The sequence below is a fragment of the Brassica napus genome, chromosome C2 (genome assembly GCF_020379485.1).
Source record: "Brassica napus cultivar Da-Ae chromosome C2, Da-Ae, whole genome shotgun sequence".
In the NCBI taxonomy this organism is placed as follows: Eukaryota; Viridiplantae; Streptophyta; class Magnoliopsida; order Brassicales; family Brassicaceae; genus Brassica; species Brassica napus.
The window spans coordinates 52,194,825-52,208,453 of record NC_063445.1 but is presented as its reverse complement, the minus strand read 5'-3'; the positions used below and the strand labels follow the sequence as shown (position 1 = coordinate 52,208,453).

Here is a 13,629-nt window from a genome sequence, read left to right as displayed (position 1 = left end):
TGATCATATGCATCAGGCCATATAAGTGAGCATAGATATTCCCATCTCAGATTATATACGGGTCATAAAATCAGACATACACCATCTTAAGAGATTTTGAATAAACCACCACATACATATATGTGCCGTCTAAAGATGGAACCTCAAAAGAGGATTGGGAATATATGTTGGATAGGAGTATTACTTTCTCCCACGATTTATAAAGAAAACTTGAGCCAAACATGGGTGATCATATTGTGGCCAAGTACACGGATTGTATCCGTCTATCCAAACAATAAAGGAGAAAGATTATAAGCTGGATAAAGAATGATAAGAATGGTTTTAAACCATCATTGTCTTGGCATAGATCCTCGGACTAGAAATTATAATTTAAGACGTCCAAAGAAAGATTATATAAAGCTAGCTAATTGAGAAGCTAATCGAAATGCCAGACACTGACCCGAGAAATGACTAACCAGCTTAGCACCAAATGAATGTCCTAGAAGAGACATAATCAAGTTGCTATAGAGTCTATACAAGATAGACCAAGTGTTCCATAAGATAAAGGGATCTCGGATAGAAAGGAATGGTGCATGGGATGATAGATCCGAGATCATTCTAGAAACCAAACAGACATTGAGAAAAGGCTGCGCAGCTACACATCTAAGGTACCAAACCATGTAGTCTTGGGACGCTAAGCTACTAGGTAACAAAGATCCTGGATAATGAAATCTCAAAATGATCAGATCATGTCTGGAACATAATGGAACCACATGAAAGTGTCGACACACACACATTTGTATAAAGATACATAAGAGAATAGCACTTGAACATAAAAGAAATGAACGAGGATCATGAACCCACGAAAGAGTACTCATACAATCATAAAAGATTATATTGAAAGATAAAACGTGGAGGTTCAATGTATCTAAAAGAGAGATGGACGTATTGGCCATATACATATACATAAACGTCATCTGATAAACCAGTGAAATAGATGGATCTTGTGAGGTAAAGAAACCGTGAGAGAAGGCACATGATCACGAGGTCTAAGAGTGTTCATGTCTTCCTACTTAACAGCATTAGATCATAGCTTGTTACACAAGGTACTCACAGAGATCAAAGGAACAAATTATAAGGAGATAAACTCTTATGTGGTGGATGCTGCTACAGATTTTCGAAATTGAAAATGGTCTGGTCATAAGAAAGATATTAGATACAAATGTGTAGTAAGCAGCATATGGATCACTGGATAAAATTGAAAGAACAGCTTTGTTCCTAAGCTGATTCATGGACTGAAAAGCAGCTTTGTTCCTAAGGCATCCGGTCCTTATCCCTTGATCACGGATTAGTAGAAACAAAAGATCAACCATCAGGTTGCAATCCGACATCAGATCCCCTAAGTAAGGATCCAGCATAGCAGAACGGTCTGCTGCCGTATAAACTCCACAAGGCAAGTAGTGGACACTTATAGACGAGGTCTATGACCCGGTCATGATTCGGCCAGATTGATACATGGTCGATGGTAACCATAAATCGCCAAAGTAAAGAGCAGTTGATAAGTAGACGATCACGTCTAGACTATGGACACATGCAAACACGATTTGCAAAGACCAAATAGTGATCTCTGAGGACAATATGGTTCATATTGTTTAGCACACATGCTTTACCGAGACACTTAATGTCAAAGGACATGAGAAACGACCTAAGAAGTCGAAATTGTCTAATTACGGTTCAGTAATGAAACTGGCCGATTACTCCCATCCTATACATACAGGAAATATCACGCACCAAGATGCGTAGAATGTAGAATCTACAGTGAGGTTCACATCAGGGGGAGTAGTGCGTGTTGTACTCTTTTTCCTTCATCATGGTTTTGTCCCACTGGGTTTTCCTGATAAGGTTTTAATGAGGCAACATGAAGCGTACTACAAATCCTGTATGGTTATGGCATCCAAGGGGGAGTGTTATAAATCATTATGTGGATGGCCCATAGCCAATGACCAAGACAAGGCCCAGCCGTTGCCAAAGGAGGAGAGAGAGAGGCGGTCGTCCGAGGAGAGAGAGACGGTCGGTTTAGACCGTCTTAGACTTAGGACATTTTATATGTTTTAGATCTTTTCCTATTTCATGTTGTATTAGGTTTTGGATAATTTCCCTTTTCCTATACTTTGTAATTCCTATATAAGGAACCTCTATTGTTCATTAATAATACACAGAAATATTCAGTCTCTAAACTCTCTCATTACAACAGACATGAAGTTGACCCTTGTTTTAATCAAATAAACTAGATCTCGATCCGCGCAACCGCGCAGGTTTTTGTTTTCATTTATTTTTATATAAATATTTTGTTTTCAATTCTAAATTGATATATATTATAATATATATGTATCTATCAATTTTTAAAACATAATAAGTTTACTCTATATTTTCTTCATTGAATAGATTATTTCAAACTTTCACATGTATTTGTATCTTCTTCTATATATGTATTTTCGGATTATTATTTTATTATTAAAATCGTAACTATAAATATAAAGATTAGTAAAATATTGTTTTATTTTCAAATTCAAAGATATTGTAACATTTCACAAATTTATAAAAAAAATTAAAATTTAAAATTTTCGCTTCATAGATTTAAATTATCGAGTAAATAATTAAATATTTAGTTTTTGTTTAATTTTAAAATAAACTATATAGTTTAAAATTTGTTCTCATTAGTTTAAGGTAGTAAAGATTAATCATTGTTAGATAATATGATTTTTGTTATTTTAAAATTTTTTTTATAATTTTAAAAGTTAACATCAACAAATATTTAAATATTTAGCATATAGAGGTATAATATTACAACATTAAATTATATCTATTTAATTTATACTATCTATAAATCCAATGGATCATCTATTGTTTAAATCCAATTATTGATAGCCCAATAAAAATTTCTGGTAGACCCAAAATTTAAATGATAAGATTAGATATTAAATGTAACATGATTTTCTATGAATATGTCCATTAGGTCTATTTTTTAAAAAAATCACACATGAATCAAGGTTATGACTTCTATTTTAATATGTAAGATTAGTTTATAATTATATTTTATATTTTAAATCAATCTAAACCAAAAAACCAAAATATTTAAAAAGGTAATAAACTAAAAACCCTAAATTAAACTAAACATGATCCCCTACTCCGTCTCTCTCTCACGGCAATCCCGACTCCCTCTTTCTTAAGACAAGAAGGCGACACAAAGGCGATTTCGTCTCTTCCCTCCGCCAAGACAACGGCGACCAGCGACAATCGAGTCTCCTCCGTCTCTCTCTCATGACAAGAAGGCGACACAAAGATAAAGTCTTACCCTTTCTCGAATAATAGTGTTGCATGTTCCATTGTTAGCAATAATAATGTTGTTGTTCTATTTAGTTAACGGTTATGTGAACTGATTGAAGGAAATTCTTGGTACGGTACCACCTGCTTGTTGTATGGAGCTTCCTTACTTCCATGGTAAAGTGTTCTTTCTTAAGTCTGATATTGGTTGAAATTTTGTTTATAGGTTTCTGCTTGAATATGTGCTTCGTTTGTTGTAACTTTTGTCCTTCTTATTTTGTTTATTTTTTTTTTGGTTTTTGGGAATCTTTTAGGCTGCTGCGCTTGGAGATATAATAGGTTCAGGGAGGATATCTAACAGGTTGTTATCGATGTATTTGGCTTGCATGGTTTTGGGATAATGGCGTTGCTTCGTGGTCTGCTTTCTCATTCGACAAAAAGATCCCATGTTTTTGCCAGGAGAAAGCTTGCATGAGGGTTTAAGCTTTATCTCAGTTCTTTATCACCTTGTACAAATGTTTTAGAGTTCTCTTTTAGCTTTTGTTCTCTCAGCAACAGTTGATGTTAGTGTAATGGTGTTTACTTGGTTGGAATAAAATCCATGCTTGGAACTTCTGCTATCTTTTGTGCGGCTAATCTGAATTTATAACCTAAAGATAAATACTCTGAGCAGAAAAAACTACTTTGTATTGAGTTTTGTTAAGATCAAAGTCTGCTTCATTAGGATTCTCAGCTTTGTCTTTATATGTTACACCCAATCGAGTAGAAACATTCTTTTTAACAAAACCAACAAAATTCTTAAGGTGTCAATTGTTTGCAATGATCACATGTGGACATGTTGATGTATTAATCAACTCAGTAGGTAGATAACGGAACTCCAAATCGGCTAAGCTATCTTCATCCATATCAAAATCCTCCAAAACCATTCCTTTTAAATCCCTTAAGGTAAAACTTGACTCCGATAATAGTAGCCTATCCCTTTTGCCATCAGCCGAAAAAAACCATCCCGTAGTTGCATCTAATTCCCAAACACCACATGTTATATAGATATGCATCTAGTTTAGAGCAAGAGTTTCAGAAAATCACAAGAGAAACTATGAAAAAAATCATAGATTGATGAAGAAGAAAGGCAAAATCGTTTTTTTTTATATTTTGACAAAGAAAATCGATCAAAACACATTTTAGGAAGTTAGAATATTTTAAGAATATTTTCTTAACTGGATTTCATTAATTTTCGCAAAAAACAAATGGTCTTATACGTAGAGGGCACCTTCTACACTGCGTAAAACCATGACAAAAATCTGGAATACAATTTCTACCTTATGTAGACGTTCATGTAGTTTCTAGATTTCACATTCTAAAAATTTTAGAATACTTCATAAAAGTAGAAACTGTATTTTTCAGAAAAGTAGCCATCTTTACAATTAGTAGAATTCGTATTCTCCATATTTAGAAATTGAATCAAAAGTAGATTGTGCGTTCTAAAACAAGTAGATAGACTTGTTTATTCTGGATTTCGCTTTCTACTAACCTAATTTTCGTAAAAGACGAATTCTACTTTTAGCAGAACGTAATTTGAAAATTTTATTTATCAAGTTTTTCAATAAGAAAAAATATGTGCTTGTGTATATGAGTGTTCTATTAATTGTTTATATTTTTAATAATTTTTTTGATCCATAAAACAATTTATTTTATTAAGTTTTAGAAATGGAAAAAGTAAAAGAGAGATAAAATTGAAAAAAATGGATTTATACTATAGGAATAATCATGCCAAATTTTTGTTCTGTTTTGGCAATTGTTCCAATGTTAAACTCGACATTCAGACCCAAAAAAAAGACATGGGCATTCAGATTGTGATTTTTTTTCTTCTGATTATCGGGTTAATCCTCCTCAACTCTGTTCTTTTTTTTAAAACAGAATCTACACTAAGCCAAACCGGAGGAACCTCAACTCTGTTCAGGTTTATACATATTTAAATTAGTTTCGGTTAATAATATTTTTGATTCGATATATTTATGGGCAAATCTCCAAAATAGCACATTTCTAAGTTTATATCACAAAAATAGCACTCAAAAACTAAAATGACCAAAATAGCACCATTCTAAGTTTATCCTTTGAAAATTTTAATTTTTTTATTTTTCAAAATTTGAAATCTTATCTCCAAAACCTCATTTCTCAACTCTAAACTCTAAACCCTAAACCCTAAACCCTAAACCATAAACCCTAAACTCTAAACCCTAAACCCTAAACCCTAAATCCTAAACCCCACTCTTTAACTCTAAACCCTAAGTTTGTGACTTTTGATAAAACATTAAGTACTATTTTTTGTAACTTTTGACCTTGAGTGCTAGTTTGGGAACAAAAACTTAATTTAGTGCTATTTTTGTTTTTTTCTCTATATTTATCACTATATAAGAGATTTGTTTTAAATCAGAATTTATTTCGGATTTGTTGAATAATGCTGCAAGGATGATTATTAAATTATATATCGCAATAAAGAAAGAAATTCAGATACTAATAAATTCAGATACTAAATATTCGGATCTTCAAATCAGATTTTTCTGAGGTTTTCAAGTTTCCAGACTTTTTTATGAAACATGTCGACTTCAGTTATAACACTTCGGATTTGATTAATAACATTTAGAATTTGGATCATCCTACAGTTTGGAGTGGATATGGATTCGAGTTTTTCGATCTGAATTTGGATTTCAGTTCTCGGACTTTTTTTGCCTAAGCCTATGTTGAACAAAAACTTATCATTAGTCCAAATCTGAATACAACAAGCCTCAGTATATATTGTTGTTTTACCCAAATTGGAAATAATAAGCTCTTAACTGAAATTTGCAGCTTTAAAATGAATAAAAAGATGAACCTTCTTTTAATGGATTTTTTCTCTTGATATTGGCTTATGATAGTAACTATTACTAAGAACAAGTATGAGTATACAAAAGCATCACCACCTTAAACTTTCAGTCTCTCTTCAAGTTCTGTAGCATCATAGCTCGAGTTTTACCATCCGGCTCCAAACCCATCTCTCTCATTTCCACATACAGCTCCTTCGCAAACCTAAACTCACGTCTTAAACACATCCCATGTATAGCTGCATTGTAAAGCGACACATCAAGCTCCACTTTCTGTTCAAGTAAACAAAACAAACATTAACATTAAAATCTCTTCCACACACAAAGAATCTAACACAAGAAGACTCATCATATATACCTTTAAGATATCTTTAACCTCATCCCACCCACAGTGAACCCCAAACGCAACTCCTAACAAGCGGCAGATACGTAAACGTGTCCGCCCTACACTCCCTTCCAACCATATGCTCATAAACTCGCAACGCAACTTTACACTGCCTTGACTTCTCACAAGCGGTTATCACCAGATTATACGATGAAGTCGAAACCTCTAACCCCGAACCTTCCATCTCATACAGAAGCTTCACAGCTTTCTCCCACCAACCAAGCTTCTGGCATGACATCAACGCTGTGTTATACAAATAACCATTCAGACAACACAGGCCTTCTCTTCTTACCATATCAAACAGCTGAAGAACATCTTCGTACCTGTTTGCTTTGTATAAAGCCGTGAGTAGCGCGTTCCACGTGTACTCATCAGGCTTATGCCCCAAAGACTCTGCAGCACTGTAAACCTTAAACGCTAAACCGACTCTCCCCGCCTTGCCCAGCGAGTTCATCAGAGCGTTGCAGGCTACAAGGCTAGGCTTTGACATACATTGAAATATCTTTAACGCCAAGCTCCATTGATCTTTCTTTGTGGCTGCACTTATCATCGCGTGCATTGCATCCTCTCTTGGAGAGATCTTGTTGTTGATCATCTCGTCGTATGCATCGAGAGCCAGATTGCTTCTCCCGCACCGAACAAAGATGCTAACAAGAAGAGAATACGTAACCTCTGTTCCGATTAGACCATCTCTAGTCATAACTCTCCATACTCTCTCAGCTTCGTACACGTTGTTTATCCGTCCACACAGAGAGAGAGAGATCACTGTGTTGTATAGAATCACATCGAAGTAGCTCTTGTGTTTTGGATCTTTTTCTAGCTCTCTAAACGTTCTTATTGCAGAATCACATCCCTTAGCTTCTGCCACAGCTTTCAACCACAAGCTATAAGTGTGTCCTGTGAAGTTCTCTTTTGTCTTCATGTAGTCAAAGACGGTAAAGACTTTCTGAAGGTCTCCATTCCTCAAGAGGCAGGAGAGGAAAGAGTTGCAGGCGTGAGCGTTGGGTTGTAAACTCGAAATTATCATGGAATCAAACAGCTCTGATGCGCTTCTGAGTTTATCCAACCTGCTGAGTTTCAGAAGTCTCTTTGATAACATCTCTTCGTCCCTCTCCTCTAGAAAATGCATCCTATTCCTAACCGCTTCAGTCTTCTCTTCTAACATAGCTTCACCTCTGTCTGGTTCACTACTCACCTTGCTAAAACACATTCTCGTTGTTCCTAAAGATAAAGACTCAATCCTTACACTACCATGAACTAGGCGTCTTCGTTTTAGCTTCATGGTCAATGAAAAGTCTAAAGAGTGACTCAAAGCCCAATGACAATTTCTCCAGACACAAGTACTCTTCTTAACGGAATGACATCCACAAAACAGTTGATTCGATGTAGAAGTGATGGAGACAGGACTTAACCAGACATCTCCCATGACTTAAACAGCAAAACGCAGCAATCTACACCATCAAATCACTTCCTATTCAGCAAAATGTTGAGAACTTTGGAGACAATTTAGTATACCCGCTTCAAGTCTAAGCAAACAAACCTTAAACTTAGCTTAATCAAAGAAGAGAAGCTATGTAAGAGAACAAACAGGCATGACACCAACCCAACAAGCTTGTGAGGCTGTGTAGAGTGCAGAGAAGGAGAGAGAAGATACGGAGCAGAAAGGTTCATGCTTTGTGAATAAAAAACGATCCACACAGAAAACGACGTCGTGAGGAACCTCAAAACGCTGACGTTTAGAGTAGGGAATCACCCTAAAGCCGAACACGGAGAGAAAAGGCGAGATTTTGAACATTGGGTTGAAGCAGAGACGTCGGTTTCTCTATCAACAATGGGTAAAGTTTCTGTCTTTATTATCATCTCGCAGTTGTTTCTGTTATTGTTTTCTTTAGTTTTGTGATCGTGGTGATTGCAGATGAGGAAAGAGAAGGAGAGATAGAGAAGAAGGAAGAATCAGGAGAAGTGAAGGAAGGAGTAGCTTCGATAGCTTTATTGCCATGTGGTTCTATCTCTGGCCATTTCATTCACACGCCTCTCTCCATCTGTTATGGCCTCCATGGCACTGGTAACATAAGCTTGCACTAGTTACAGCTTTTTGATACTAGGATTGTTTGAACATGGTATACACTATTAGCTTAGGAGCATAGACAAGGAGATGATTTAGTCTGGCTGTTATAACAATTGAACTATCTTTTTTTTTTTGTCTTTCCAAAGAACTGGCTTGTGAGACTGAGTGCAGCCGCGGTGAGGATTATCGGTTGATGAAGCTCACTATCATAGACTACAATGTATGAGGTTTATCACTTTAATTCCTATCAAACTTTACTCTTAACTTCAAAACCAATGTATCCTGATTCTCTTCCTGTGACACTTCATGAAAAAAAAAAGAGAAAGAAGGAACAAACAGTTGTAGTGGAATGCAAAGGCCACGATGCTGCTCGAATCAATGATGTTCAGCATGCTCATGGGTAAGTCTTCCTTGTCTAGCATCTTTTATATTCCAGAACATAAGTGATTGTTTTACCAAATATGGATTTTAAAGGTAATTAAAGCTTTTGATAGACAACATGCCAATGAGTTGAATATTAAAACCTTTTTGGTGTGAATCTTTTAGGTGGGAGGAAGATGTGATAGGGTTAGTGGAAGAAAAGCATGGGAAGAAGAAAATATCTGTTTCGTTCGAGTGTGAGACATTGAAGGCTGATCAAGCAGCAGAGGACCATATCAGACAGTTTATGCCCAAACTAGCTGGACTTGATGCTGTTAGTACGTATAAATCCAACAGTCTCCTTGTGTCATCTCATTACTTTATGGTTTCTTTGCTTTGTTGGATCAGCACAATCTAAGTGACCGTTGTAATTCTTGCAGTTAACATTGGACCAATGAAGATCACTGGACTTGATTTTGCTGCTGTGAAAGAGGAACCATAATGCAACTTTAACTCTTTCCTTTATGTTTCATATAGTAGAACACAATCAGATTTTGTTAATGCAATGCAATCAAGGATCTAGTTTTATGAAAAAGGACTTACTACATGTTCTTTCAACGCTCTTCTCAATTTCTCATCTAATGCTACTGGATCTTTCTTCAACATGTCTTTGCTTAGGATTCAGTCTCTTCTGAATGTTTACATAGAGAGCGGTTACAGTCTATCTTCACTATTACAAAACTGTTACTTAATAGGTCGATTTATAGACCTTTCGAATGACATGACTTCTTTGGAAGTCTCAGCCTCTAGTTCTGCCTGTTGTGGCGCTGCTCTGGCTCCCACTTGAACTAGAGCCGGTGGGACCTGCAGAACCAGAAGGACTGCTCGTATGACTTCCACTAGGACTACCTGAACCTGTAGTGTCTTTGAAAGAGGCTCCACTACTGAAGCTTGAGTTTGTAGCTGTGCCTTGTACCATTGTGTTTGTGATTCTTGCAATCACTGTCTCCCATTTTAAAATCCCTCTTTGATCTCTCTCTCTCTCTCTCTGCTGTTCAGCTATTAGCTTCATGGACTCTTCACTCTCTTCTTTCTTGCGGCTAGAGCTGGGAATTTTAATCATTGCCCGCGGCCCCGTCCCGTTTGACCTGCCGCGGAGCGGATGCGGGTCGAATAATTTGAAAATTTTGAATCGCGGATGCGGATGCTGGTCGAGATTATTTTAAGCGGGACGGGGTGCCGATCAGCCGAATTTAAAATAATTATTTTTAATAGAATTAATATTAACCGCAGGTTTGGCGGGTTACCCGCGGGTTTTGGTAGGGTGCGGATATAAAAGCTTTTGTTTGCGGGTTACGTGGGTCGAGTTGAATCGAAAAAATGATTCGATCCACGGCGGGGCGGGTTGACCCGCGAACCCAACACTACTTGCGGCCACCCATAATCTTAGCCCCCACATACTTCATCCATTTAAAGAAGCTATAGACTGTAAGAGACTCCCAGCTTTGGCATTCATGTCCTTATCATAATCTTTCTTTTGTCTTTTCTTTTACCTATTGGGAAAACATACTTTGGCGTATGCTCTGAGTTTATCAAAGAATGCTTTGAACTTGTTCGTCTTGGGACATTCTTTCTCGAGGTCAGATACAAAGACCATCACTACTTTTAACCGTGTAAGGTTCTATAACGTTCACTGTCTTTGGATCTTCAATCTGAGGTAGAGATGGTTTGATCTTTATTAGGTGAGCTGAAACAACTTCCATAAGTGTCACAGATGCTAGAAGACACGTGAAGCATAACAGTAACTGAACTCTTGCCATTATTCTAGATTTTTTTAAATATATTTTTTACGTTTTCTACTTTTTTTTTTTGTTTTTGGTTAAAGTTATAATAGTTGTGTCTCCATTAAACTCAACGATCGTAACTATCTTCTATACGACGAGGGCTTTCTATTTGATTGTATTGAAAGACCTAATGAATTGAGATTTCTCTATTTGGCCGGGTCATTTCTAATTAGTTGATGAGGGGAAGCGGCTGACAGCAGTCCCTGAGCTAAGCCTTGGAAATCTTAATGCCATAATGCTAAGAATATCTAGGATTTCCATGATATTATGTATGGATTAGATATATCATGGCGAATTCTTTAGAAAAAATTGTGTCTTCCACAAAAAAATCTAAGTGAAATTTTGAGTAAGTCTTTACATAATCTTTTTCTGTCCGAAGAAATGATTCATCGAAATAATGAGTCATTGTTGATATGGACACTATAATAACTGAACTAAACCGTGTAATTTTGAGGTTAGTGGGCCACCTCATGAAATTAATGTTGGACCAAAGTCGGCTAGGGTTTAGGGTATATATTTGATTCTTTTCAAAGAGGGTTAGGTCTAAGTTTCTCATTCTCTACAATTCCAATGGCGATGTTTGTTCTCTACGAATCATTCTCCGGCTACGCTCTGTTCGACGTGCATGGCCTCGATGAGATCGGTCAGAACGTTGAGGCTGTTCAAACCTCAGTTTCCGACCTTGCTCAGTTCGGTCAGGTCGTCAAGCTAACTGCTTTTCACCCTTGGCAGACTGCACAAGATGCTCTAAACCAAATCAACGCCGTCTCTGAAGGTACAACCATTCTTGTCTTTCTATTGCTTGTAAATCAAGAAACAAGTAACCTTATTACATCTCTTTTGTAGGGTTTATGAGTGAGGAGCTTAGAAGCTTTCTTGACCTGAATCTCCCTAAAGTCGAAGAAGGCGTAGAGCCCAAGTTTAGCTTAGGAGTGTCTGACCCAAAACTCGGTTCTTGCATATCCGAGGCTACTAAGATTCCTTGTCAGAGCAATGAGTTTGTCCAAGAGCTTCTTAGAGGTGTTCGTCAGCACTTTGATAGTTTCATCAATGACTTAAAGGTGATGATCTGATTGATTATTTTTTCATTCTTTTTGTATATGTTTCTTACTGAAACACCATGTTCTTCTTCTATGTAGCCTGGTGGTTTTGAGAAAGCTCAACAGGGATTAGCTCATAGCTACAGTAGAGCAAAGGTCAAGCACAATGTGAACAGAAAGGATCATATGGTTATTCAAACTATTTCCTTGCTTGACACGCTTGATAAAGATATCAACTCCTACGCTATGAGAACCAGGTTTGTTTTGCTAATTGTTATTCTCTAAGATTAGGAAATTTTGATTAAGCTAAGTAGTGTTATTATAATGATCTTGTCAGAGAATGGTACTCACCGCACTTCCCTGAGCTAGACAAGATAGTTAATGACAATTACATGTATGCACAAGCTTCAAAGATTATAGAGGACAAGTCAAAGTTGTCTGAAGAGCATGTTCCAGTGCTTACTGAAGTCCTTGGTGGGGATGAAGATAAAGCAAGAGAGGTTGTTGAGGCTGGACAAGCATCTATGGGTAATAGATCTATACAAATGTAATTACAATGAATAAAACATGGTTATGTTTGTTCTGAAAAAAAAACAATGTTTGTGTGTCTTAAAGGCCTGGGCTTATCACCGCTAGATTTGTTACATGCCCAGACCTTTGCTCAGGGAGTTATAGACCTAACCGATTACAGAAAGAAGCTGTATGACTACCTTGTTGTTAAGGTGAAGGACGTTGCTCCAAACTTGGCTGCATTGATTGGTGAGACGGTTGCAGCCAGGTTGATTTCACACGCGGGGAGTCTTATAAATCTTGCAAAGCACCCATCTTCAACTCTACAGATTCTTGGAGCAGAGAGGGCTCTTTTCAGGTGCATTTTTAATAATGTTCAAGAAATCGCTAGGCCGCTTTATATGAGATTTTTTTTATATGCCGATTTTTAGAACACTGATTTTCAAAGACCATGGCCTTTTGTTTTCTACTGTTCTGCTGCAGTCCTTTTATTAACTGTGTTGTGAATAAAACTTTCAGGGCGTTGAGAACAGGTGGAAAGACACCAAAGCACGGTCTGATATCCCACTCTTCATTCATTGGCAGAGCATCTGCTAGAAACAAGGGACGTATGGCTCGTTGTCTAGCTGGCAAGTGTTCTATTGCTGCCAGGGTTGACTATTTTGGTGGTAATGATTGTTTGAAGTGTCCTTTTGTAAGATTTTGATGTAACTTCTTGTTGCATAGATTATATATACATAACATCTCTTATTTTTGCAGATAATAGCAGTGCAGATTTTGGTGAGAAACTTCGTGGACAAGTAGAGGAAAGGCTAGACTCTTTACATAATGTCTATGCAATGGAAGAGGTTTTAGAAGGTATTGCTCTCTCGCCTGTTCTTGTTCTCTTTGTGAACTAGAGCTTGGCGGTTTGGTTTGTTTGATGTGTGTGTGTGTACTTAGTTTCTCATTGGCTTGTTTCAGATGAAGAGATAGTTGATGCCTCTGGAGAGGAAATAGACGAAGAAGAAGCAGCAGCTGATGATGATGAATGATATAGCACATGCTACATTTTCATTAATTTTGATCAAGACATACAAAAATTATAATATGGATGTTGTTAGCTGATTGCATCACGTTATTTTCATCAAAATATAAAAGATGATGAAGAACTTTGTTTTTCTAAATTCTAGATATTTCATTTCAATTGTAATTTAATTATTTTCGGATGTTGAGGCCCAAAGACTGCTAATAGCAAAGTTTTTATGTTCATTGTTTC

The 13,629-nt window shown here is 36.7% G+C and overlaps 2 protein-coding genes and 2 pseudogenes across 3 annotated transcripts; 2 read left to right on the top strand and 2 right to left on the bottom strand.

Moving 5' to 3' along the window:
• Window positions 1–6,133: 6,133 nt before the first annotated feature.
• Window positions 6,134–8,251, bottom strand: LOC111212531 (annotated as a pseudogene).
• Window positions 8,144–9,642, top strand: LOC111197770. Of its 2 annotated transcripts, none has more exons than XM_022697125.2 (6): window positions 8,144–8,384; window positions 8,465–8,614; window positions 8,764–8,837; window positions 8,938–9,017; window positions 9,164–9,311; window positions 9,418–9,642. In XM_022697125.2, the coding sequence occupies exons 1-6, from the start codon at window positions 8,381–8,383 to the stop codon at window positions 9,433–9,435; spliced, it is 474 nt and encodes a 157-aa protein (XP_022552846.1). In that variant the 5' UTR covers window positions 8,144–8,380; the 3' UTR covers window positions 9,436–9,642. The 2 variants fall into 2 exon arrangements, with proteins under 2 accessions (XP_022552846.1, XP_022552845.1); XM_022697124.2 differs by having other exon boundaries at window positions 9,164–9,315.
• A 104-nt stretch (window positions 9,643–9,746) lies between these two features.
• LOC111203233 lies at window positions 9,747–11,362 on the bottom strand (annotated as a pseudogene).
• On the top strand, window positions 11,311–13,622 carry LOC111203364 (nucleolar protein 56-like). Its single transcript, XM_022697123.2, has 8 exons — window positions 11,311–11,596; window positions 11,668–11,882; window positions 11,961–12,118; window positions 12,199–12,389; window positions 12,477–12,729; window positions 12,891–13,039; window positions 13,131–13,229; window positions 13,335–13,622. The coding sequence occupies exons 1-8, from the start codon at window positions 11,392–11,394 to the stop codon at window positions 13,403–13,405; spliced, it is 1,341 nt and encodes a 446-aa protein (XP_022552844.1). The 5' UTR covers window positions 11,311–11,391; the 3' UTR covers window positions 13,406–13,622.
• The last annotated feature ends 7 nt before the right edge of the window (window positions 13,623–13,629 follow it).

Bases quoted from the DNA above. Each gene is read 5' to 3' on its own strand.
- LOC111197770 (XM_022697124.2), top strand. The intron at 8,615-8,763 runs GTAACATAAGCT...GTCTTTCCAAAG, and splicing joins TTATGGCCTCCATGGCACTG to AACTGGCTTGTGAGACTGAG. The intron at 9,018-9,163 runs GTAAGTCTTCCT...TGAATCTTTTAG, and splicing joins GATGTTCAGCATGCTCATGG to GTGGGAGGAAGATGTGATAG.
- LOC111203364 (XM_022697123.2), top strand. From the start codon at position 11,392: ATGGCGATGTTTGTTCTCTACGAATCATTCTCCGGCTACGCTCTGTTC. The intron at 12,119-12,198 runs GTTTGTTTTGCT...TGATCTTGTCAG, and splicing joins TCCTACGCTATGAGAACCAG to AGAATGGTACTCACCGCACT. The intron at 12,390-12,476 runs GTAATAGATCTA...TGTGTCTTAAAG, and splicing joins GGCTGGACAAGCATCTATGG to GCCTGGGCTTATCACCGCTA.